Source organism: Pelecanus crispus, chromosome 5, assembly GCF_030463565.1.
Source record: "Pelecanus crispus isolate bPelCri1 chromosome 5, bPelCri1.pri, whole genome shotgun sequence".
NCBI classification, from domain to species: Eukaryota; Metazoa; Chordata; class Aves; order Pelecaniformes; family Pelecanidae; genus Pelecanus; species Pelecanus crispus.
This window is the reverse complement of record NC_134647.1, coordinates 45114447-45141831: the sequence shown is the minus strand read 5'-3', so window position 1 is coordinate 45141831 and position 27385 is coordinate 45114447. Positions and strand designations below refer to the sequence as shown.

Below are 27385 nucleotides of genomic sequence, written 5' to 3'. Positions count from 1 at the left end.
GAGTTACCAAAATCAATAATAGGAGCAGGGAACAGCAGGTAAAGCACAGCAATCAGAGGAAGACGTCTGGCTATGCAGCACCCAGCTCCAGCAGAGAGCAATGGGACAATTCAGTCCCTGGACCTTGCAATATTCCTGTTAAAATACTCCTTGCTTGGCTATCAACTTTCAAGTTGATGTTCGCCACGTCACTTACACAAATTTGGTTATATTAGCTGAGCCAAGCACACTAATTAGAAAAGAAGAAAGCAAGCTACCAAGGATGATGGATATCACCACATGGTGCAGCTGGCCAAAGGTCCTCACACTTCAGATCCAGTTTACCAAAACAGACAGAAACCTCAGGGAGTCAAGTTTCATTGACACATGAATGTAATTGGCCACTGAAGAGAAAAAGAGGTTCAGCAAGATAAGTCAGGGGCATCACAGAGAAATCCTGTTTCCATATTAGCAGCCCTAATGGAGGAGAAAAGTTTCCATGGCAAGATGGCAGCAACCTAATGAAGATAAATTATTCCATAATGTGTCTGCTTGATAAGATGGCCAGATTTACTTTTGAATTGACAGATAACGTCTCTAGGGGCAAGAAAAAGGGAAACTACTGTGTTAGGTGTTTCCACCATGAACAAACTGTCTAGATTTCTGACAGTGTCAGACTGTGTGTTGACTTGCCACCTGGGTGTAAAGGTGAAAAGTTCTCACAACATATCTGAACATGGTCTTGCAAAATATTGGAGATGAACCAGCAGTAAGAGCTCATGTAGACACCAGTAAGGTAGGAAAGAGGTTTTGGAATTACAATTTGAACTGTTTAGAGAGGAAGCTGAAGACTAGCACCTTAATGGTAGCAAAATCATTCCTGGTAAAAGACACAGAATTACACCAGGAGATGGAGACAACATGTACCTCAGAAAACTGTGGAACAAAAAAAAAAAAGTTTCCAGTTAATTGAAACAGATAAGCTTCTGGAAGAATAACCAACGGCACAGTAAGCAACAGAGCATCTACAAGCATAAGGAAGCAAAATTAACAATCACGGCAGACACTATCCCCTGGCTTCACCTCACAAATTAGATGACAGTCTTGTCTTCTGTTTGAGAGATACCACTTTTGAATGTCTCCTCCCCTTCCCTCCAAGCAAAATATGATTTTCCTTTACAATGCAGTTGTCTTTTCCCTTTCAGGGAGGGTCCCCATTCTCTCTATATTTTTTTTCTTTCCCCCCTAAAAGTCTCCTTCAGGAATCTTTTGCTGAAGCTTTACCAAAACTAATGTTCCTGCAGTACTGCCTAGGAGATGACGGAGAAGAGGGACTTGTGCTACAGGCAAGAGCCAGAAACACCTACATGGGACCATCTCCCATTCCAGTCTTGCATCTCAACTTCTCCAGTGGGAATTTCAGCAGAAATACACTAACATAGGAAGGATGAAGTAGCACCTGCACATGTTCAGAGCAGAAATCCCTCGCCTAATAGCCAACACCAATTTCCTACTCAGCACAACACATCAAAATGGAAAGGAACTGGGATTTTACGGTTGCTTTCCCTTGTTCAGACAGTACCCAAGGAATGGGTCAGGATGTAGTTACTAACACTAGGTTTTAAGCAAAGGGGAAAACTCTAAATGAGCTAGAAAAGTTGGCAAGTACTCCTATCTGAAGGTTTGCTGACAATAAGCCCTTCATCAAACCTATCAGCTGTTAAGCTAACTAATTCATATTTCCCATTACCACACCCTTCTGCAAATATTTTGAGGAGTTTTGCAACATGATTCTTTGGGGCAGCCATCCAGCTTACATAACCCTTGAAGAATAAACTCTTCCCCTGATCTGCTTGCACATAATGACCCCCCCACACACTGTAACTAACTGTCCCTTGAAGTCAAAGTCAGTTAATTTGTTTTCAAGAATAACAACATGAGAAAAAGGAGTAACACCTTACATGCTCTTTAATATTTTTGGGGTTTAAGGACCCAAACAAAGGAAAGCCATAAGTGATAAACTGGAGCAGAGGAAACAGCAAATCAAATCATATCAAAGTTTATGCAGAAATACAGTACCTTTTATTAGAACCAGTAACAGCTGGGACAAAGTAGACAAGAAGAGGAGGAAAAACCCCTTGATTTCAGATATAATTCCTTTATCATACAATTCCTGTGCATCTGTATGTACTTCACTTTTACCAGACATACCAGCTAGTAGAACATTTCTCTGCTTACAAAACTGCTGTTGGCAAAATTTCTTTGTATTATATGGCTCACAAGCACTAATGATACTCACGGTGCTTTAAAATTTCAAACCACCTTTATAAAGCCCTCATTGACAAAGATGTTGATGCAGTAGAAAATACCAGCTCTTGGGAACATACAAATGAGTAAAGGACACTGACTGAATAGCATTTCTGGTTTAGGCTTCAAAGAGCTCCTTAGAGATCTATGAAAGTACAACCTGAAATCACTTGTCCTTATTTTAAAAAATCTGAAGAACCACATGTTTTAATAAAAAAAAATATGATCAGCTTGTTTCCTTTATGACTATTTAATCTTAATTATTCTCCAACTTACATATAAGACAGCATTAGTAACAGAAGTGAAAGATGTGTCTGTATGTGTTGATTTGCCTCAGATTAAAGCACTATGAAAAGATGGCTTAACTGATACCACTGAATGACAATTGGATCTTGCAATACTCAGAGGCAAGGTTTTGCTGTATTAAAAAGAAGCTATATGCTCAGGTTACTTGATATTTATAAAATGCAACATTTAGCATCACGTTTAACTCAATAAAATAACATGTGATTGGCTGTCATACAGTGGTTTGGGGTTTTTTGCCTTTTTTTTTTTTTTTTTTAAATCCTGAATATTAGAAATAATATTTTGTTAATGCCAATCAATTCAGGGATTTTTGTTCTCACTAGTTATGCTACTACTCTATGAAAAAGTACACTGGACAGGTGCAAGTCTCTAAATTTAATCCACCACAGGAAAATTCCAGGACAGCAAGCTGACGTTAGCTCTCAACAAAAGATAGGCAAAGCTTCACATGCTCACAGCCTGGGTTTTTTTCATGGTTTTTTTTTTTTTTTTTGAACAGTAATACAAGAAGCTTGACCTAAATACCTTGGGTTTTCTAGGTCGTACTTTATATCAGATTTCACTCAGGTAAGCTTTCTCAAAACTACCATTAATCTGGACTAGTACTTACCACTGACAAACACACCATGTCCTGTAAATAACAGCTCTCAGAGGAAAATGAAGAATGTGTGTTTTTTCAAGTTTATAAAGCAGAAGCACATCTGATTTAGTATTTACATATCTATTTTTGTTTTCTTTATATGTTATATTGTCACTAATAGATAAGCAGCAGTGGCAGTTGCACTATGATTAATGTATTTTCTTTCACGATTCATCCATAAAAGCAACAATCTTAAAAATTTACTTGCTCAAGATGAAGATAGATATTTGGAACTTTTATGTGAAACCTGATGGCTGATGAGACAATCAGAGGCAGCAAGGGGTGAAACAGTATGTTTTAATTTGGCACTGACTGTTTCTTCTTGTACCAAATTTGTTTCTAACATCTGATTTCTAACATCTAACATCTGATTTGGTAATCAGACTTGACATAAGAAAGCTAACAGGAACAGACCATTATGTGCTGTGGCTAATTACAATCATGTCACTGATGCAGAACAAGTCTGTATTATTGGATGATTTGGTGCAGATCCACTACTGACTGCAGAAGTACGGCCTCAAGCTGAAGCAATTACCTTCAAGTCAATGGTCTTTTCCATCGTCTCAGGATCAGATGAAAATCAACCAATGTATTTTTCATGTTTGATTTTATCTCATTTCTTCTGCTTTGGCTCGGAAGTGTTCTTGAATCTTTAAGATCAACAGGTCCTAGCAGGTTCTTCTGACAAACGATTTCTTTAAGTACTTTAAAAAACCACTTATGTTGCCCAAGACAATCTCTGGAATTTTCTTTTTCTTTTGCCAGCAGAGCTCTCCCATGTTGGTTCTAGCTACCACACCAAGATCTGTCTTGGACTACCTCAGAATGATCTTGGATTTCCTCAGAATAATCTTGGAATTTATTCTAACTGTTCTCACAAATGGCAAAATCAAGGAAAGGAAAGCTTACACACAACTTTCATTCTCCAGAAATACAGGGCATTCAAGCCCTGATGACCCTGGGGTGCCTTAGCTAGGAAGAGGTCCCCGAGTTTATGAATGAACACAGTGGTCAACCTAGAAATCCAATACCAGAATGGAAGGTGTGCCTCAAGGGAATACAGGTGCTCAAGGCACTGGTCTGATCCCACTGGGATTTGACAACTTATCTACAATGTGACAGCTGGCCTCAAATCCTATTATTGAGTTTTCTCAACTGAAAACACATTTAGATCAGGAAAATCTGACTCCTGAAACATTCAAGAACTAGGAAGAAAACAGGTAAAACACAGGCAAATAAAAAATAAATATAGAATCATAGAATCGTTTAGGTTGGAAAAGACCTTTAAGATCATCCAGTCCAACCATTAACCCACACTACCAAGTCTACTTTAAACCAATCAAGGGTAGACTAGACTAAACCATGTCCCCAAGTGCCACATCTACCCGTTTTTGGAACACTTCCAGGGATGGTGACTCCACCACCTCTCTGGGCAGCCTGTTCCAATTCTTGACCACCCTTTCCGTGAAGAAATTTTTCCTAATTTCCAACCTAAACCTCCCCTGGCACAGCTTAAGCCCATTTCCTCTCGTCCTATGGCTAACTACATGGGAGAAGAGACCAACACTCACCTCACTACAACCTCCTTTCAGGTAGTTGTAGAGAGCGATAAGGTCTCCCCTCAGCCTCCTCTTCTCCAGGCTAAACAACCCCAGTTCCCTCAGCTGCTCCTCATATGACCTGTGCTCCAGACCCTTCACCAGCTTCGTCGCCCTTCTCTGGACACGCTCCAGCACCTCAATGTCTTTCTTGTATTGAGGGGCCCAAAACTGGGCACAGTATTCCAGGTGCGGCCTCACCAGCGCCGAGTACAGGGGAACAATCACCTCCCTGCTCCTGCTGGCTACACTATTCCTGATACAAGCCAGGATGCTGTTAGCCTTCTTAGCCGCCTGGGCACACTGCTGGCTCATGTTCAGCCAGCTGTCTACCAACACCCCCAAGTCCTTTTCCGCCAGGCAGCTTTCCAGCCACTCTTCCCCAAGCCTGTAGCGTTGCATGGGGTTGTTGTGACCGAAGTGTAGGACCCGGCACTTGGCCTTGTTAAACCTCATACAGTTGGCCTCGGCCCATTGGTCCAGCCTGTCCAGGTCCCTCTGCAGGGCCATCCTACCCTCCAGCAGATTGACACTCCCACCCAGTTTGGTGTCATCTGCAAACTTACTGAGGGTGCACTCAATCCCCTCATCCAGATCATCGATAAAGATATTAAACAAGGCTGGCCCCAAAACTGAGCCCTGGGGAACACCGCTCGTGACCAGCTGCCAACTGAACTTAACTCCATTTACAACTACTCTCTGGGCTTGGCCACCCAACCAGTTTTTTACCCAGCGAAGACTACGCCCGTCCAAGCCCTGAGCTGCCAGCTTCCCAAGGAGAATATTGTGGGAGACGGTGTCAAAAGCTTTGCTAAAGTCCAGGTAAATGATGTCCACAGCCTTTCCTTCATCCACCAGGCGGGCCACCAGGTCATAAAAGGAGATCAGGTTGGTCAAGCAGGACCTGCCTTTCATGAACCCATGCTGGCTGGTCCTGATCCCCTGGTTGACCTGCACTTGCCTGTTGAGCTCACTCAATATGAACCTCTCCATAATCTTCCCCGGCAATATATATATATATTCTATATATATATAATTATATAGCAGCTGTTATTATTATTATATATTATAAAACAGTGTAGTAGTTTTATTTATATTTATATATTAAAATACAAAATATTTTATATAAATATAAAATATAAATATATTAAAAATATATATAGAGAAATAAAACAGCTACACTGACCAAGCTTTTAAAACTACAGAAAATATTCATTTTTCTACAGAAACAGCTGGTGGGTGAGCAGGAAATTACCACAGTAGCAAAGGATGGTTCCAGGGTATTTAACAAAAAGGAACACAGACTACCTGCAAGTGACTGACTGGTTGCTGTCAGAACCTTTGAGGTTCATATTTCATCTTCCCCTTTGGTTAAAATAGCTTTGAAATGGTTTCAAGTGCCTGAAGTATCAGCAGAATTCAGGTAATGGCATGGCAACCACTAAAAAGAAATCTACAGTTACCAACATATCACATTTGAGTGCAATGAGAAATGTAACTTCACAGGTAGAAGTTACCTGCTCTCCCAAGCACAGCAGCATCATTGCTTATAAAGAGGCTTATGGAGTTGCCATCATCCCTGGTATTGTTTCTCATTCTGAGATATATTCCCACATGTGGGAATATAAAGTGATTCTAGAAAGAAACAGTTCCTTTAACCATCAAAAGTTTCCTGAAATTCAACTGAAAAATGATGAACATTGGCTACAAGGAAAAAAAAAAAGGGGAGAAGGGAATACAGTATTTGCTCCACATGAGGACAGTACACTCCAGAATGCAAGTTACCAAATTTCACTGCAAACACTGCTCATTTTATCATGTTATTTCTGAACCTTTCTACACCCAAGCTCTATCCACATTGAAAATGTATTTTTGCAATGTGTCTGACATTACCCGTCTGTCGTGGTTTAGCCCCAGCCAGCAACTAAGCACCACGCAGCCGCTCGCTCACTCCCCCTACCCCGATGGGATGGGGAAGAGAATTGTAGGAGTAAGAGTGAGAAACACTCCTGGGTTGAGATAAGAACAGTTTAATCATTGAAATAAAGTAAAATAGTAATGATAATAATAACAATATAATAATGATAATAATAATAATAATATACAAAGCAAGTGATGCACAATACAATTGCTCACCACCTGCCGACTGATACCCAGACAGTTCCCGAGCAGCGATCGCTCCCCCCGGGCCAACCCCCCCCCCCCAGTTTATATACTGAGCATGACGTCATATGGTATGGAATAGCCCTTTGGTCAGTTTGGATCAACTATTCTGGCTGCGCCCCCTCCCAGTTTCTTGTGCACCTGGCAGAGCATGGGAAGCTGAAAACCCCTTGACTAACATAAGCAGTACTTAGCAACAACTAAAACCATCAGTGTGTTATAAACATTCTTCTCCTACTAAATCCAAAACACAGCACTATGCCTGCTACTAGGAAGAAAATTAACTCTATCCCAGCCAGAACCAGGACACCATCACTCAGAATCTTCACCTAGCAGCATACCAGGTTGCCTACAGATCTCATTAATTATTTCCTCAGAGTTTTATCTGAAATTTGGGTGCAGAGATTGACTGAGGAAACTGATTACCAACTGATCACTGTTAAGGCTTGCTATTGCTCAACACTTGTTTTTACTTTTGCACAGTTCACCTGGTTGGATTAGTGAAAGATAACACATTTTAATTAGTATTTCCCCATAACTACATAGTTTTATGGTGAAATCTAACATTTCCGCTAACTCTTCATAACTGCAGGTTTAGAATTTTAGAATGCAAAACAGAGCCTACAGGAACGCAACTCCTGAATACTAACATGTTGTATTTAATTTTACTGTTAATTGAAAACATGCTTTGCAGCCACTTCTGTCTTTTTCTATTCACCAAGCCCTCTGTGGGGCTATTTAACACTGTATAATGATTTGGTTCCCCCGATTCAGCTACACAGTGCAGCAGAAACTTAATCCAATCCATCTTACATGGCATTGAAAGAGCAGAAGTTGTCATGATTAGTTTTTACATGGCAACTGATGAGGTAAAACATGAAAAGTTAAACTTCCAGGACTCAGATCTTATGAGTATTTAAGTATGCTTTCAGACACAAAGATCATAAAATTTGTTGATTCATAAATATTTGTTAAAAGAAGATCCCATCAGCTACCCATGTAAATCTGAATGCTGTGATTACAGATATCCATTTCCAATTTCTAACAAGACTGAAGAATCACTTACCCCAAAACGGTAGAAAACCCTGTCCACATTCAAGTCTCAGTTGGAGATCCTACAGCAGATTCACAGAATGGTCATCTTCTCCTCTGAATTTAAGCCATCTCTTTCCACAGTTGCTTCCAAACCTGTGCCACCATTTTTTCTGTCTTTACAAGTACCACATCAACACGCAGTCCTACCTCAAGTTCTCTAATCATTTTGTATTTCATAAACTTATAGTAATCAAAACCTTTCATTTCAAACAATTTTCCCATTACTCCTTTTTCTACTTTCCTGACTCTCACCAGGAATTCTCTTTCTTATTCAATACTTTCACTGCCCATCCTACACTTTGTTAGAAACCTTACAAACCAGCAGAATTGTACTATCAGCTAAAGCTTCATAACAAAACAAGTAGAGCTAGACACTGATGCATTATGAGGGAGACATCAGGTTTTGTGAAATTCAAGTAAGTACTGAAGAACAAGAGATAAAATTAACTGATCAGCAGTCTCTACTTCATAGACCAGCAGAGAAAAGATGACAATGCATCTACTTGGAACAGAAATGATGACCAAATCAGCTTTAGAAAGACACAAGTTATTGGTCCTGGGGATAGTCAAATCACAGACTAAGAACTCTTCATATCTAAAATGCTGGCATCCATCAGTCTGCAAAAACCTGATGGATAATGGGAAACTTAATGAATCCTATCAGGAATGCTACTAAGCAAAGGACGTTACAAAAAATCCCATGACCAAATTGTTAATCATAAAAAATTATTGCAGGCTCAAAGCCACTGGGACTTCCACACATTAATCTGAGCCATGCTGAAGCTATGACAATTAACAAAATTCCAAGCTAGAACTAGGTTAATGGAACGTATGTCAGGAAACTGAAATAAGTAGGCAGCTTAGAGTTTTAAGCAAACTTTGTCTTTTTGTCAGAGTATCATTCTTTGTGCTCAGAGGCAAACAGCCTGCTCACTCTCTTTTTAGCATATTAAAGCTAGATTCTTGTCATCAATGCAAAGCTAGGCAGAAATGGTAGACAAATCCTGTAATCTGGTATTTCTTAGAAAATGTGGTATCAAGCAAGTAGGACAAACCATAGGATCAGCTAATTTTCAAACACTTCTTAGGATGATTAGGGAAAACCTGGCTGAACAAGGAGAAATTCTTAAGCAGCTGGAAATCTGAAGGATTCTTAGGTGAGCCTAGTATCAGATCACAGACAAACCAGGAGAATGCTGAATTGCACTGCCATCTCCTTAGGACATGCTTTCTTACAATTATTGTCCAGCACATTAAGGTGTTAACCTAGATTATACGAAGTCACTTATCCTGAATGAAACACTCCTGAACACCTCAAGTTTGAAAGAGAAGCTTCAGTGAAAACAATTGTAAAAGAAGTGTTATTAACACATTCTTCCTACTCATTTTTTTTCTTCCAAAGCTGTCTAACAAGTCAATTCTGTAGTTTCATACACCGCTTCAGCTGAGCAAGTTCCTGAATGATCAGGTTACCTAAATAGGATTTTACAGAACATCTTTGGAAATTACACAGGTATCACAGCAGGCTTCTAGAGCAGACAACTGAATTTAATCAGTCTAACACCCTTGGAAACCCTGCACAGGAGTCAGTGTTGCTTTCCAAGAGTTAGAATATGACATGGGGCCAGGAGTATTCATGCAGAAAAGGGGAAGAAAGGTGCTTTACACTGCATCCTCGCTTTAAAACTTACTTTAGAAAGTATGGAAGACAAAGTCGTATACTTTCCTAAGCTACACTTGAGAGCTCAAAACCTGAACAATTAGTGCAAACAGCCTTTCAGTTTAAGGGTTGAGAAGGCAAAAAATTTAAAAAAAAAAAAATCGCTATCAACAGAAAGGAGAGAAGGCAGAGTAAATCAACCGTTATGAGAGATTAAAACAAAACACAGAAATCCAAACACATGATATGGGAGGCAATCCTGAAGGGCAAAGAAGTCCAGGAAAGCTGGATGTTCTTGAAGAAGGAAATCTTAAAGGAGCAGGAGCATGCTGTCCCCATGTGCCAAAAGATGAGCCAGTGGGGAAGACCACTGGCCTGGCTGAACAGAGAGCTTTGGCTGGAACTCGGGAAAAGAAGGAGAGTTTATGACTTTTGGAAGAAGGGGCAGGCAACTCGGGAGGACTACAAGAATGTTGTGAGGCTATGCAGGGAGAAAATGAGAAGGGCCAAAGCCCAGCTAGAAGTTAATCTGGCTACTGCAGTAAAAAAAGATAAAAAATGTTTCTATAAGAACATTAACAACAAAAGGAGGGCTAATGAGAATCTCCAACCTTTATTGGATGCAGGGGGAAACAGTGACAAAGGATGAGGAAAAGGCTCATGTACTCAGCATTGGTGAGGCTGCACCTCCAATACTGTGTTCAGTTTTGGGCCCCTCACTACAAGACAGACATTGAGGTGCTGGAGCATGTCCAAAGAAGCTGGTGAAGGGTCTAGAGCACAAGTCCTGTGAGGAGCAGCTGAGGGAACTGGGGTTGTTTAGCCTGGAGAAAAGGAGGCTGAGGGGAGACCTTATCACTCTCTACAACTACCTGAAAGGAGGTTGCAGCAGGGTGGGTGTTGGTCTCTTTTTCCCAAGTAAAGGATGAGAGGAAATGTCCTCAAGTTGTGTCAGGGAAGGTTTAGATTGGATGTTAGGAAAAATTTCTTCATGAAAAGGGTTGTTAAGCACTGGAAGAGGCTGCCCAGGGAAGTGGCTGAGTCATCATCCCTGGAGGTATTTAAAAGACGTGCAGATGTGGCACCTAGGGATATGGTTTAGTGGTGGACTTGGTAGTGTTAGGTTAACTGTTGGAAAAGACCTTTAAGATCATCAAGTCCAATCTAAACGACTCTATGATTCTATGACCTTCTAGTAGACAGAGTTTATTGACAGAACATTTCTCATCACTCTTAATCCTCAGCCAAAATCCATACTTAGGTTGGTCTCAAAATCTTTAACTATGCTAGTTGGAGGACAGGGTATTTTGAACATAAAAGGGACACAATTGTTTAGAGAGAAATGGTGTGAGGAGGAGAAGCTGTGGCAGGTGAAGCTAGAGCTTGCTGCTCACTGCAATATTTATAAAAAATATCCAAACTGCTTTTATGCAAGGATCGAGCCATTTTATAGAGATGAGTTATGTCCTGCGTACTCTACAGAGTATTATAAATTTGCTGAGGGAAAAGCTACAGCTGTTCTTAAAAAAAAAAAAACCCAAACAAAAAAACCCCAAAACAAAAAACACAACAAACCTGCGCTAAGAAACCCCATGACGAAACACCAGATTGCCTTCTAACTGTTCAATGCCAAATACACACTGTAAAACTTCTTCTAAAACACCACAACTTAGCAGTCAGCAGAACTCATGAGAATAAAACTTTTGTCTATCCTGCTATGATTTTGTTTCACGTAAGTGTTAAAGAAAACATTTTGGACTTTTCTCTTGTTCTGCACTTCTCTATAATAGCCATATTAGGAAAAATTTCTTCACAGAAAGGGTAGACAAGCATTGGAACAGGCTGCCCAGAGAGGTGGTGGAGTCACCATCCCTGGAAGTCTTCAAAAAATGGGTAGACGTGGCGCTCTGGGACATGGTTTAGTGGGCATCGTGGTGTTTGGTTGATGATTGGACTGATGATCTTAGAGGTCCTTTCCAATCTTAATGATTCCTAGATTTTACTTTCATTATAAATGATCCAGCCACCAAGCCAGGAAACATGAAATAGCTACTCTACCCTTAATTAGTTTAGTGGTGGACTTGGTAATGCTAAGTGTAATGATTGGACTGGATGATCTTAAAGGTCTTTTCCAACCTAAACAATTCTATGATTCTATGATTTTCCACTACTGGTTAGATGCCATGTCAATCAAACACTATTAATTCATCTATTCTATTTAGTGAGAACTTTTCCATTACATATATTCACGTATTTAGCGCACAAGGTGTAACTTATGTGCAGTCTCTTACCTTGAATTAGTGGTATATACCGTGCTAACAGCTTGGCTCTTTTCTTTTCATATCCTTTCTGAGTGATGTCTCCTAAAGAAACAAATAAATAAATTCGTATTGTTTTGAACAGTTTTTAAATAAGTCTTCTCATTTTTGTGATACCTATGATTAAACTCACTAACTTTGAATCAGTCTCACTAGCAACAAAGACCTGGGCATGTCAGAGAAATTCATGGCCATATACATACCACCGACGCAGCATTATCTGTGCACATATGAAAATGAGTGTCTTGGAGGTATACAACACAGTAATAGTGTTTCTGTCTGCAGCACCCGTGTTGAACTTGGTTCTGGAGATATTTACCACAATGCAGGACACAACACAAAAGATTTGCAGAGTAGCAGAAGCCAACGAAGCTGACAAGCCTGGCTCTGCACCCTTCTGGGGCATCAGAAATGCTCAATATACCAGGGCTTAAGAGAATATCCTCTAGCACACCTTTGTAGTGCCCTTCAAACTCTAGACCATGTTGTCCACTTCGCACTGTCCTGCACATCAGTCTCTGTTTTCAAATTCTAGGAGGTGATAATCTCCTTCTAGCACTAGACTTATTCACAGTTGTCATCTGATATCCTGTTTTAAACCTATATTGCAGGCTCCACTGGTAAAACATGAAGTCTTTTCATGCAGACTAGAATAAAAAGAAAACTTCTATAGAAATCCAAAGTAAGTTTTTGAGACATTTTCAGAATCTGTACTTCCCTGATTCTACCAACAGAACAAGGTGGCTTCATGCAAAACCAGCAGCAAGCCTAGTACAAAAATAAAAAAAATCCAAACACTACCAAAATTTTACAAGCTTTGTTCCTTTTCTAGATCTCATCACAGACATGAAAACGGTGATCTCAAATAACTTAAAACCACTCCCAGCTCCCAAAATTCACACTTGCTTAGACGGTAAGATACTACGCAGTATTATGCAGCATAACAAAGTGGACTTTTATCCCTCCATACTTGGCAAATGCATCACAACAGCATGAAATATAACCAAGATTAAAGAATTAAAAATATCTGATGATATTTTTGAAAACATACTCAAGTAGAAGGTGAATTTTAGAAATGTAGGCAGATAATTATCTTTAATTAGGATAATTGACTTTAATTAGGACACAAAAGTAAAATTTTACATTTAGATCTTTGCTTCAAGCCCATTCTTCCAGCAACATATTGGTGAAAGAGCATATCAAAGCAAACTACGGGGTGGGGGGGGCATGAATTACATATGTATGGATTAAGTAAATCAGCCTACCTCTGGCTGTTTGCTTTCTACCAAACCTGAAACTTTTTCTCCATCCTATTCACACAAAGAATCAAAACTTAATGTCTGGAAACCATAAGAGGAGTAACATGCTTATTGCGTGAATGGATTTAGGTGTTGCATTTGACAGAACTCCAAGAATACTACACCATCCTATTTCTGAGGTGTCTCTGACCTCAGTAGTCAGGTGTGCAGTAAGAGCTGACATCATCTTCCAGACCTGGGACTTTGCTGGGTATCTGTCTTTATCCTTACCAAAGTTTTCTGCAAGCAACCAGCAGAATCAAGAATTATGAGGGCAATCCAGAGAAACACAGAGCATGATTTACATGGGATTCATTCCCTTTGGAAATGAGGTTATAAAACTATATATAAGATTACACGTTACTAGTAACACTAATTTTTAATTCATCCAGATGAGTGGCATGGCTTGGGTATGCAGAAGCAAGAACGCCTTTCCCTCAGATGTTATGCAGAAAAGTTCTTACTCTGTATTTTAGAATGCTTCTCAGGTATTTGTCTTAGTACATAAGGGTTGGGTTTGGTTTTTTATTTAATATTGTCCATAGAAGTATGTGCTCTGAACACATTTCCTCAAACATCCACCTCCCTCCTACATCAGAGGACACTGCAAACAGAAATAAAGTCACTTCATTCTACCATGCCCCTGCAATTAAGTGGATATGCATCATTTAAAGTTACTGATAGTATGCCAAAACAAGCCATGAGAGCTTGAAGATACTGTTCAAAACAGATAAGAAAAAAATTCAAATCCTGGAGTGCTTCAATCATCGCAGGTATTTCAAACGACAACCAAACAGAATCTGTCAGTTTTTACTCATAAACCTGTGTAAATATTTCATATAAAATTTGGACACAAGACAGAAATATTTTGATTATCAATTTTTTTGATCAGAAAATTTATTAGCAGAAGAAATATATAGAAATATGATCTTTTTATATAGAGATATGTGTGCATTATATAATTATATCAAAACAGGAATGAAATCAAAACAAAACAAAACCCACAAATGCCTAAGCAGATTTGTGTGCCTGGGAACAGCTGATCAAAATGACAAATTACACTCTTTAGTAAGTCATTTCTACAAAGAAGGAAAAGGATACCAAAAAAGATGCATCATTTTCAGTTACAGAGGGGAACACCCCACCCCCCGCAAAAAACCCCAAAACAGTCAAGAAGCACCAGCAGGAAGAACAGGTTTATCTTAAACTACAGGCAATTTGGAAGACTAAAGCAATCTCAGCAAATTCTTTAAGTGACAAATCCTGTATGTAACACAAATTTGCTGTACCATAACTTCAGCAAGGACAGTAATTTTCACAGCTCCATAAATGGTTCAAGTAATCCTTAAATCAAATCTCTTTGCAGATCAGCTACCTTGCCAGGTATCACCCAATTGAAGAGGTGTGCCATAGAAGCAGCAAATCAAAAGACAGGGTTGAAAAGAAAGTCTCATTTAAACCAGAATATCTCAAACTTTGGCTTCTCACCTCATTTGGAAATTCTTTGATTTTACTGGAATGCTGACTTGAAGAATTTTCCTTGAATCAGGTTAAGAAAAGTCCAAAGTCAAAAGCACCTCTGTCGACTTTTGCAGCCCCACTGGCAAGTCAGACTTCACTGCCTAGCAAAGATTTTTCTTTGTTCCTTTCTCAAAAGCTTGGGGGTGGATTCCTCCTGACAATTGCTCCCCACCCCCTCACCCACAAAGCTTCAGTGGGATTAACCCATCATTTGGGGTTCTTTGTGATCCCTCACCTCTTCCAAAAAGAGCTGCTTAGCCACATCTGGTATGCCAGGGCCACAGCTGCTGTCATTTAGCCTCACTTTCTCCCTAGTTATTAGATTACACAAAACCAATATGAGGTTCCTCAGTCTCAACAAAACAGCTGGGAAGCCTGGATAAAGCTAGACACTGGGCTGAACTGTTAGTTCTCTGCCTGGAATATCTGACATATTTTACAATATGTCAGAGGCTCCAAGAAAGTTAATCTGGACAGAGATGAAAGTGCTGGCATTTCTCAAAATGATCTATAAAAATTATTTTCTTAATTAGTGTGCAAATAATCTGTCATGCAGTTACCCCAAATCTACCCAGGCATGTTTTTATTTCAGAATGTTAGCACTATAGCCAACAGACTCCTAATGCCAAATTAAGTAAATAAAAATTACCAGCATTTTTATGGGTTTTCATGAAGTATTTTTCTTTGGCTATCCACTTGCTGGGTCCAAAAATTTCAACTAGCTTATTTTCAGTTCTGAAAAGTAGGTAGTGAACACTGAGTAAGGGCTCCAATGCTTTTCAGAAACAACAAGAATAGGAAACAAGCACATGCTTTACTGCCTAGATACAGCTGCCATGTCTCATTGCATCACAAAATCCTCACACTGCAAAATCCTGACTTTGTAATCTCAAGTATTTTATGGTAGCTCTACCCATTGGACAACAATGCTTAGAAAGAGCTGGGTTTTTTAACTAGGAATTGGGCATATTTGAGCAATGGAGTTCATAAATAAATACAGCATACCTAACAGGAACTTTATTTCCTTGATCACCACCAGAAAAGGACACTCACAAATGCAGCAGCCTCTTCTCTTCAGTGCATTAACGTACAGGGCAGAGCACATCCAGTGCTGTTCCAGCTCCTTTGTAGCTTTGTATCCCTGCAGAGAGGAGTCCTTGAAGGCTTCTGATGGAGAAGGGAAGATGAGCAAGATACAGACAGACACTGAACAGCTCATGGAAAGGTGAGCGTGCTATGAAGTGAGTGATTTCTCCAGTCCTTAATCAGTATTTTGCACTTAAATTCTCACTGGGAGCAGCCATAAGAAACCATGCACCACACTGTGCTGGCAATAGGTCTCAAGAGTCCATCATGTAAACGCTCTCCGCAAGATGGCTGTGCTACCATACAGCTGAGGATGGCTCTGTGAGAGCCTAGTACTTGCTAACGATAAGGACATGGCTCCAGACCACCAATTTGCAGAGGCTGAGAACAGAGACATTTCTAAACAAGATGACTGTGCATTAAACAAGAATAAGATGTATTAGATCTGAAGATGAAACCTTTAAGTATTCCACTGTTTGGCTACTGGTGAGCACAACCACAATCTCAGGTATATCAGCTATTGACAAATCACTGCAGAAAATTTTGCCTGTTCTTTCAGTATAAAGTAAAAGTCAAGGGTGTTAATATTTGCTTCTGCCTGAAGAGGTGGTTCTTAGATGGTGCGAAAAGGCAGGCAAGTCGCCAGTCTAAAATATATCTCAGAAGTCACCTGTGGAAAAATCTATAGCAAATCTCCACAGTGTTTCTGGGGACAGGCTGTCACTGTATTTGAAGGGTTGGTGGAGTGGGAAGAATCAATTCAGCAGTCATCATTTCTAATTGTACCTCTCAGACATGTTGGTAAGTATTTTTGTTAAGTGAAACAACTTGCCAAGCTTTATTTTGAATCATCCTACATGATTTTGACTTACTTGAAAGTCAGAAACAACAAAAAAAAGTTGTGAAAGAAATAACTAAGCTGACATCTGTGATTTTTGTCCACTGTGGAAGCAAAAATAATCAAGGCATTTCTAAGAACCATGATGAGAGTCAACAATAAGGAAAGCTCATGACACTTGGTGTTAACAGGTGAGGAATCGAAAGATAGTGCTAAGGAACGTTAAATCATGCAGCCACAGCAGAAAAATGGCTCCGTTTCTCATGTTATCTGTCCTCCAGAGCAAATAATGTGCCAACCAGACCCAAGGAAATTGCTGATAATGGAAGCACACAGGAAAAGAAAAGAGACCTCACCAATACAAAGGCTGATGACAACATAACCATCAATGGATGGTTCGTCTCCCATGCTAACACGGCAAAGCTCTGAAACTACGGCTATTTGAGCATGAAGACTGCAGAGATCATGAGCTTCCAAGTCATAGCATGCATGTGCATTGCAAGCTTAAGCATTCTTGACGCAGCCTCAGACAGTGCCAATGAGAAATCATACTTATCATCAAACTTATCATCAACAGGGCAAAAGTTCCTTAAGGATGCTTACTACTCAAAGGCTTGAAACCAACACAGGCAAGTAATTCCTAGTAATTAGTGCATCTAGCCTGTAATAAGGATGACGAAACCATCTGAACAATCCCTATTACAAAATCTCAAGGATGCTGTTCTCTCAAACATAGCTCTGAGAACTGCAGTAAGCAGACTGAAAAAAAATATCCCACTCCTAGGAACACAACATTTATCTTTTCAGCAAGATGCATTTACAGTAGATCAGCAGGCTTCAGAAAGCCCTTGCTAATAGTAATCAACACGTAAAAGACTGCAAATGTAGAGAGCATAACAGTAGGATAAAGCTGTTCATCAAGGGAGAGACCCACAGCAGTAGCCACATGTAATTCCCAAAATGAACACTGAGTCATCACCGTAAGTCAGATCTATACTCTCAGTCATATATGATACATCTCAAGCAATGTCACACATCCCTTGTTACTCAGCTCTCAAACTCCAAAGTACGTAATTTGTTACAGCACCCTGGTAGCCAGTACTGGTTGCTGATACCCTGAGAAAGAATAGGATGCAGTGCTGAAATACAGCAGGATGGTTATATTTATGTCTAAACCAGCAGTCACAAACAGGGCCTTGAGGAAGAGGAAGAGGAGTTTTCCTGGGTACTGAACTCCCTCAGCGGGCAGGGCCGTGCATCACAGGGCATTTTCGTGCTGTGGCATTCAAAAGCTGGTAAAAAGAAAAGGTCAGTTATGTACCAAACAGCTATTCTCCTGTTAAGACCTGATACCAAAACAAAGACCAAGTCATCAAAATGTCCCCCAAGGTTGCCACGTAATTGAAATTAATGTCTCAAAATCAAATATTATGAGGGTGTTTCCAAAGTCTAGCATTTTCTTTCCAAGAATGTTAAACCAGCACAATTGCAACCCCTGATAAAGAGGTTGATGGATGAGCCCCCATGTAGCCAAGCCCACTGCACCAACAGCAGTGAAGAAGAAATGTTCTATTAAGCCTTCACTCTGGGATTGCTAAACTTGTGGATGAGAGGACTAACCCCAGAATGATAAGATTATGATCTCATATGCAGGAGTACTTGCCACACGGGCATGAAGTGCCACGCTATCCAGCAAAGGAGGGAAAGCGAGAGACATTGGGTGGTCACGGTCCTCACTGGGATTAAAGGGCAGAGCTGACAAAGTTGACTGAAGTTTTACTGGCAGGGGCAGGGGAGGAAACCACCACCAAAACTTTATTATCCACGTAAAGTTTTGCGGACTTTTCCAGAAGATCATCATACAGCAGACACTCACTGTTTAAATACACTTAAAGGCTTGATCTAGCAAACATTTGGAAAGACATGTTCCCTTCCAAGGCTGCAGATGTGTCTCATATGAACATGGAATCTGACAGTTGCAGGTAGTTCAGGGTTGAAATATGATCTTGAGGAAAGTCCCTCAAGATGAACCAAAGATCAAAATACAAATCCTTAAAGAGAAACTGTAGAAATATTGGAAAGAAAGGGGGAAGATTAAGAGAAACCTGCAGAAATTAAATACTCTTAAGAAAATTGGAAGTGGTTTAGGGACATATTTTCTCCATATGTATGTCCATGAGCTTCAAGGTGGGCCACATACAAGTGCGCCATCAACAGATTCTGCCAAGTGACAGCTCACAGTCATTCTTACTAACTCTCAACTTTTAATCACCACTTAAATCTAAAAAGCAGAACAACTCTCCCAAACCTGCTACTAGTGCCCATTACAAGCTTTGGTTACCTTCTACACATTCTTCTCCCAGATACCACACTCTTTTGTATAAATCAGGCAAAAGCCGAACTGATCAGCAGGTGATAAAGGAACTAGAAGATGAAAATCATTACTTGCAATTAAAGAAAGGGTTTGGACCTCGAAACTACGCAGAACCCAACACTTGCTGCCATCCCCAAGATATGGTCTCTGGTAGGTCTGTGCTGTTTAAATCTGATAATCAAAGTGTTTTTTGGGAAAAAAAAAAGGAATTCTTCCATAACTGTCACTTACCCCTATCTGGAGATCGGTGCACTTATTAAACAAACTGGTTCCAAACTGGATCCACATCAACACAGCTCTTCTGTAAAACACGGTGGTTTTTTTTTCTTTTTCTGCCAGCTGAGGAATCACCATTTTTTCCTGGGCAAAACAGAAGTTTACCACTGGATTCTTTCCCTAACAGCTGAATTATTAATCAACAGCATGTTGCTAAACCAGCAGGACATCTCACAACTGTGTATTAATTAGTCTTGGTTCTACATTTTTAGCTACTTGTATTTTTCCCATTTCAATCTTAACCTTTAATTCTTTTCCTAAAATTGTATTACAAGCTGTATTTCCATCATTACTGTACTTTATATTGAAATAAGTGACTGTACACAGATTAGTTATACTGCTAAACTCAGTGGTTTGGGGTTTGGTTTTTTTTTTTGGTTAAGAGTGACCTTAACAGCACATCTATTTCCAATTGTTTGCTCTTCTATAAAACTCATGCTTTGCAATCACAGCTATAAAGAAGCACTGAGATGATCTCTTCTGGATGAGAAAAGTCTACGCATTCCAGGTTATTCTGTTCTGCACATATCCACACTTGTAAATTGTGCACATACATTGAAAGATGAGAGAGCTGCTCCTTTTTAAATATTGAGCTGCCTGGCTTTAAGCCACTATTTGCTTCATCTGCCAGGAATCAGCACTTGACAGTATAAAAGAAGGTTAAATAATTGAATCACAAAAGCAACCTGGCAAGTTTCCAGGCTCAGTTAGCCCAATTAATGAATTGTTCTTATACTGCTTCAGTAAATCCTTAAGCTCACTCCACAGGGAGACATGAAAAGCTCAAACTCTACCACATCCCTTCTATCCCATTAGGGCTCTCTGTAGAATACAGAAACAGATTGACAGATGCCAGCTATACAGACGCATTTGTACCAGTCTGACCCTGGCTCCTGCTCTTACAATTATTTAAAAACTAGTCCTGTTTTAGATAAGTTGTTTCCTTTCAGTGAAACATACTCTTATCTACTATTGCACCAGGAGGACAAATGAAGAACCATCTTCATTAAGCTCGTTTTAAATTATGGTTTGTATTTCCACGGCAGATACAAGCCTCAAAATATAATACCCCCAAACATCAGACGTTTTTAAGTGCAAAAACTGTTTTTGAAACACTCAACTGATATGGTTTGTAAAGTTGATTAGAATCTTCACCCAGAGGTTATAAAAAAAATTTATCAAACAGAGCTTTCACATCTCATTATTATGTAAATCATGAGGTCGACATCCCCTTTAACAAGCTGAGGAAAGCTATATAGATGGAGGGGAGTGGTGGAAATCATCTGCTACATAGGGAACGTAGCGTCTGCTTTCCACAAAAGCCAACAAAAGAAGTTGGAAAAAAAAAAATATATACTACAAATGGTTGGGCAGATCAACGAACAGTATATTTTAAAATTTGAGCTAAAAATATTTTCTGACACAGTTGAAAATTATTTTGGTAAAATACAGAAATGAAAAGCTTTTGAACGGATGTTCTACGCATACAATGTGTCCCTTTTTTAAACACTATTAAGCAAGTGGTATTTCAAAATAACCAAAATCTCAGTGTACTGCAGAGATGAGAATATTCATACTTTTTGCCTGTCACTTCCTAGATGCATCAGGGATACAATACAAAAGTAGAATAATTATGCCTGCCATGTAATAATCAGCTATTATAATGAATTAGGCCAGAAATAATTGTCTGAACCAAGTCATTTTAACCTAAAGCATGCAGTGGAGAGGGAGGAGGAAGATGCTTTGCTTCTAGGTACAAAGACACTTCCCTTCACTCAATTGCACTGGCAATTTCTACTGCCATAACGATGAGGAGCAGTCTCAGACCAAACTCTATTCAGTGGTTATCACAAAAGACTCCCTGAAAACTGCCCCCAAATATGCAAATACAGAAACAAACAGATATAGAAATGGGGGATCTTAAGGAAAAAAAAACACCAAAACTTTCTAGAATACTTTTTGCAACAACTTTAATACACATTCCTTTCCAATAATGCTGTGAAGAGAAGAAAATTATTGGCTAGATAGAAATTTCTCTGTATAATTCAGCTAAGACAACCAATCACAAAACAAAATTCATATTTAACTTGGTAATAAATGCCTTATATCATGAAGTCACCCCTCGCCTTGAAGAATGTGTGTGTAAAAATATATGCACCATTTAATTTTCTGATCCAGAAGCCTTTTTTTTTCTTTTCACATCCTCCACACACTCAATACATAAGGCACAGTGATTCATGAACAAGATGAAGATATTTCAGACTATTAAACTTCTACATCTTGTATGAAGCTTTATTTTTATGGTGCGCTTTTTGGATGCCAGTGACAGCGGGCTTTTTTTGTTCTCTTCACTAATACTCAAGAAGTTACATCAGCTGCAGATGTTTTACAAGTAACTGAACATTTCATATTTACTAGTTGCAAAAAGCAACTAGTGAATAGCAATATAAATTCATACTTTGGTAGCAACCACAAAGCCCAACAGATCACAGCAAAGATGCTGTTAGGCACAATGCACAGTACTAAAGACTGCAGCAGCCTGATTCAGAAATCCGTAACTACAGGAAGATCCAACTCATTAGACCATGAAAATCGTTTAAAAACCTACCAGACAGTCCCAAAACAAATAAACCACAGAACACTATTCAAAATTCACAGAGTACATTCAAAACATACAAAGAGAAGTCACATAACCTGCAATACCTCGACCATGCAAAACTCAAGTTATTTCAATTTGTAAACTATGAAACATTTTCAATGGATTTCTAGGTCTCAGTTTCAGGTTTGATTAGTTTCCTGACACATTATTATCACACCCTCACATGCATTGCCAACCCATACTTTTAGAGGAAAGGACAAAAGAGATTTAAAGTTGATTTGGGGCAGGGTGAGTGTGGTTACTGAGCCAAGTTTTACTATGAATTCAGACACTTTGACTTTTTAAAATAAAAAGGCAGTATATATTAAGAAAAATCTTCATCAGTATCCATGGTAAAGCTACAAAATAACACAATACAATGTAACTTTTCTAGGAAATTAGACCTCACTAGAAGACTTTATATTGGATCCACACGAACCATCTCATGTGATCATGAAGAAACAGGTTAAGTGATTCAGAGTTCCTCGCTGAACTACAAAATGATAAACTACACTGAAAAACTGGAGGGGAAAAAAAAAAAAGAAACCAGCTGAATTATTCACAGAAGCATGCAGAAAGGCAAGCCAGCTGGTGCACACAAACAACCTCTTATGGCAGGAGAAAAAAACCCCATCAATCCCTATTACAACCAGAACACTTCAGTGTTTACAAGCTTGGGAAGCCCCAGCATAGGTCCCTATGATGCCTAAACTTACTCATATTTATTTCTAGTTTCAACATTACTTATTAAGTGCCTAGCTGAGGTTAGGAGCCTATAAATGATCAGGAAACAAAGTGTTTTCCTGAATGGGCAACTTAAAAAGTGCAAGAACACAGCTTGTAAAAGGCCTTTCTTGATTACTCACACACAGGAGCAGTGCTTTACCAGTCAAGCTTCTTACACAGCACCTGCCATATATCTGTTCAAAGTCAGCAACTGTGAGTGCTCACAAAAATTAAACCGATCATCTCATGCCAATTTTCTGCATAGAAGGCCATTATCAAAGACCAAGACCATCCCACCCCAGCCTCCCATCGGTGCTGGTTATGTATAAGTGGACTGCTTCACTCCCGCATGCCTCCCCATCTGCTCAGCTCAGACATTCCTACTTAATGACCAGACAGAAGCCACCAGTTTGCTACCGATGCTAGGAAAATTAGTTCTTCAAAAGGAAGATGCTGATTTCTTTCCACATTTTTTCATATTCTTAACTTGACAAATCTTCTTTACAAAAACATTCAGACATCTATTTTCTGATTAACTGGACCTCTCCCTGAACAGCAAGAACAAAATGTTATTTCTGCCAACTGTGCTTTTTCCTCATTTACCTTGTTAGAAAGAACCAAAGGAAAGCCGCATGCAGTGTCTGTAGTCTTAGATGCTCAAGCCCACTACTAGCACCCTGTTTGACGTTGAACGTTAACACACTGCCACCATGTTGTTGCTGAGGCCATGGCTAACTAGCAGTATTTTCTGTAAAGTAGGTTTGTTAAAACCGAATTAGTGAAACGCATTATTTTTATTACATTTAGTATTGAACATGCTGAACTTTTTTTTAATTGGCTGCTAAAAAGAAGACAACGTATGTTAGGGAGAAAAAGTGGAACAACTCCAGTAACAAAACAAAAAAATACCATGTTTCCAGAATTTCACATACAGTGATACCCACAATCAAAGGCTGCAATATATCTGAAAAATACTCTCTTGCAGTGCAGTAGAATACCATTACCAATGTAACAATGATGTAAAAGAGGTTCAGAGACTTGTAGAAGGTAATCTAGAAGCACTGCTACAGCAGTAAATCTCCTTTCTGATGAGTGCCACCATCAGTTAGGGAGGAGAAATAACATTGCTGAATCTATTAAACCCATGTAGCATTATCAAAATACGTCTGTTGTCAAATTGACCGTGCTCTATGTAACATCCTTTTGTATGGAAAACTGAATATTCAGAAACTGAGAAAAAAGCTTAGACTAAAACTTTATTTGGTTCCTGATTCATATTTACTAGTTACTGAACTATACACACCTTTTGTCTTGTCTTTTCAGAAGTCTGTTTCTTTCATTTCTGAAATAATTTTAAAATCTACAACTGTGGATAAGCCACTGAGTAGGACTGGATCACTACTCAAACCGTAGCATACACTGAACACACCACCTGCTAAAAGAACTTTTTCCTGCCAAATTTGCTTTCAGACAGTTGACTTAGAAGTGACCAGGAGAGCCAACACAAGGGGTCAGCAATCCTCCACAAACAGCACTGAGGACTTTCTTGGAATAAATAGGCCCAATCAGGGTTTTTTTAGCCACCATTGTACCCTAACATATTTTGAAGCACTGCCATGGGCTTAGCTGCTAAATTCCATCTTAGTTATTGAGCAAAGACCTACTTCCTTATTTAGGACTGACTGACACCTAACACTTACTTGGTAATTTTGTAAATGTAATACGAAGAGCAGGTCGGCCAATTTCTCCTGGTTTTTATTCCAGCATGCAACTGATTTTTATTTTAACTACTCTGGTAACATTGTTATTTAATTTAACAACATGTATTTATATTTGTATTTATACTTATTATTATATTTGTATTTATATTTAACAACAGCATTTGCATTAATAAAACTGAAAGGGTTTTTACCTTTATTTTATAATTCAAATCTACTAATGCATAGACTTCAGAATGACACCAAAGAACACTGAGACTTCAGGCAATTTACGTCATCAACCCGACCAACTACTTGGCTATGCCTGAACAAACATTTGCTACTCACATGGTGTGCAAAGTCTGATTCAAGTGAACCATTCTGTGTTTTTTCTTTGATTTGAGCTATTTTGTTATTAGAGAAACATGTTCACTGGAATCTAATCGCCTTTTAGAAGCTGCAGATGAGTGCGCTGAATTGCAACCTCCCCCCCCCCCAAAAAAAAAACCCACAGGAAGAGTAAAGAATGGACTGGCAACTCAGTCAGCCAGGAAATCAAAACTGGGGGGAAAAAACCCACAATAAACTGGCATGGTTCTCTTTGTTTCCTGATTATAGTCTACTTAAGCCCATGCAAGAGTTTCTTCTTTCTTTTCTCTGTTACTCCCACACTCCACCAAAACCCTCATATATCTAAGTGACTGTCATCAAGAACTACATCAGCAGTATCACTTTGAAAATTTTTCGCATTGCAAACTTTGAAAGCATTGCTCCTTCTAGGAAGAAGTTATTGACTTCACAGGGAACCTAGCAAATAATTACTTTCTCTAAGTATTCACACATTTTATATATCTGCTCAAATTAACAGGTCAGACTCAGCCTCCATTTGGTTGGAATGTGAATGGCAGCTAAAAGACTAATCTAGAAAAGTAAAACACCCCCAAAGTTCAAGTTAATTTCATCTATCAAAAAAATTTATTCTGCCGTAATCTTGTGTTTGCTATTCAAGAGTTACCAACTCACACAAACACAGCATATTTAAGCACTGGAGTTGACTGGTGACCTGCTCATACACCTTGGTATTTCGAAGATTAACAAAACAAACTTGTATTGAATTTAATAAGAACTACCCCCAAATTAGGGATTTGATCATTAAGACAAGAGCACACTGCTAAGCTTAGAAGACCTTCTACCCATACCTAAGCAAAACCAGACATGTAACTTTTTATTATTGACACACAGGCCATTAGCTAGGAGGTGTCTAGTCCAATGTCCTGCTAAAAGCAGGAAAATTAAGAGGTCCAGCTGGGTTGCTCAGCGTTTACCCAGTTGGATCTTGAAAATCAGGATAGAGATTGCACAGCCCCTCTAGGAATTCTGATCGCCCTCATAGTGAAAAGGCCAATCTTAACCCTTCTCCTTATATCCAGCCAGATCTCTCCTGCTTCATTTTAAGTCCATTGCCTCTCATTCTCCCTGCATGCACCACTCTGAAGCACCTGGCTCCATTTTCTGGATAATCTCTTTGTGGAGATAAGGGACACCAACAGTTCAAAGATCTTCTCCACTACCATCTTCCCCCCTTCTTCAAGGGTTCTTGTATACAAACTGCCCTCAGTTGCTGATTTAAAGTTTTCTCACTCCAGTGGACAAGGCTTACATTCTCAATTACAGCTGAAAAAAGGCATACAGCATCTTCTATCCCTTCCCTACGACCAACAGGGAACTCTTTTAAGTACTTCTGCATTTCCCAAATTAGTTGAGAAATGTGGGATTTTGATATGATTATGCTCCAATATTTCTTGGATTCCTTTGTCCCTGATATAGTCACACTTCTTTCAGTCTCAATGAGTCACATTTTGATCATTTTTTGACGTTTCTGTGCTCTGAACCTGGGAATGACATTTTTAACTAGAGAGAATACCTCCTCATCCATTCTTCTAGGGTTCTTAACACTATTATCCCACCTGCCTCCAGTTATGCAAAATAAAATTGCTCTAGCTATTACAACCTGTCAAATTAAGGCTCTGATTTCTTGGTGGCCATTTTCTTACTTTCCTGAGTCTGGGAAACAGTTCTTTCCAAATTGGGCTGGAAAGAATGACTACTTAGACAATTCTCTCTATTGTCAGATCTTGTTTTTCCAAACCACAATGCTTTCTTCCTGCTGAGCCACCAATTCAAAGCTTATACAAAGAAAATCTGGCTTCAGGTCAGAAAGAGAAGAGCATTCACCTGCTGTTGATCAGCAGAAGGAGACCAGTGCAATGTCTGCATTACAAAATCGTGTCTCAAAAGATCATAGACCTTCCCTCAAGATACACTTGCAGTTTCAACAGCAGCAACAGGCAGATGAAGATCCTCAAAGTCAGCAGGTACATAACAGAAGAGGACAGGTTAGTAGGTAAGTTCCCAAGCCAAGGCCAAAGGATACTAAGGGAAATAGGATTAAAAAATAGGATTAAAGAAAACAGATTAATTTGATTAATTTCTCCAAGTCTGGTCATGCAACACATCTAGGCTAATTTAATAGGTTACTGCTGCTGAAAAATGTAGCTGCGCTTATAACTCCCGACCATTACACCCTCCCATATAGCAGCTGTAGAGCTCACATGATCACAAAGTATGCTCAATTAAATCACCAACCTTGCAAGGTAACAAACAGCCAGACCCATTCACTTTGTGCCAGGTAAGTTTTCTGTTCAGTTAACAAACTGAAACAGCTCTCTTGTTTTTGGCACCAGCAAGCTGTTAGATCTTCTTACAGGGTAACTGGGTCCTCATTTTCACTTTTGACATCTCTGTACAAGGAAATACCAATAAAGTACACAGAAAATGTAACTGTACTAGAACAGCCATGAGTGT

The 27385-nt window shown here is 39.3% G+C and overlaps 1 protein-coding gene across 1 annotated transcript in view; it reads right to left on the bottom strand.

Moving 5' to 3' along the window:
• The window catches only part of DIP2A (disco interacting protein 2 homolog A), a 146562-nt gene that overhangs the window by 82384 nt on the left and 36793 nt on the right, over positions 1 to 27385 (bottom strand). The window contains exon 2 of the mRNA XM_075711195.1: positions 12040 to 12111. Within this exon, the coding sequence (XP_075567310.1) occupies positions 12040 to 12111 (72 nt within the window). The remainder of the gene's footprint in view (positions 1 to 12039; positions 12112 to 27385) is intronic.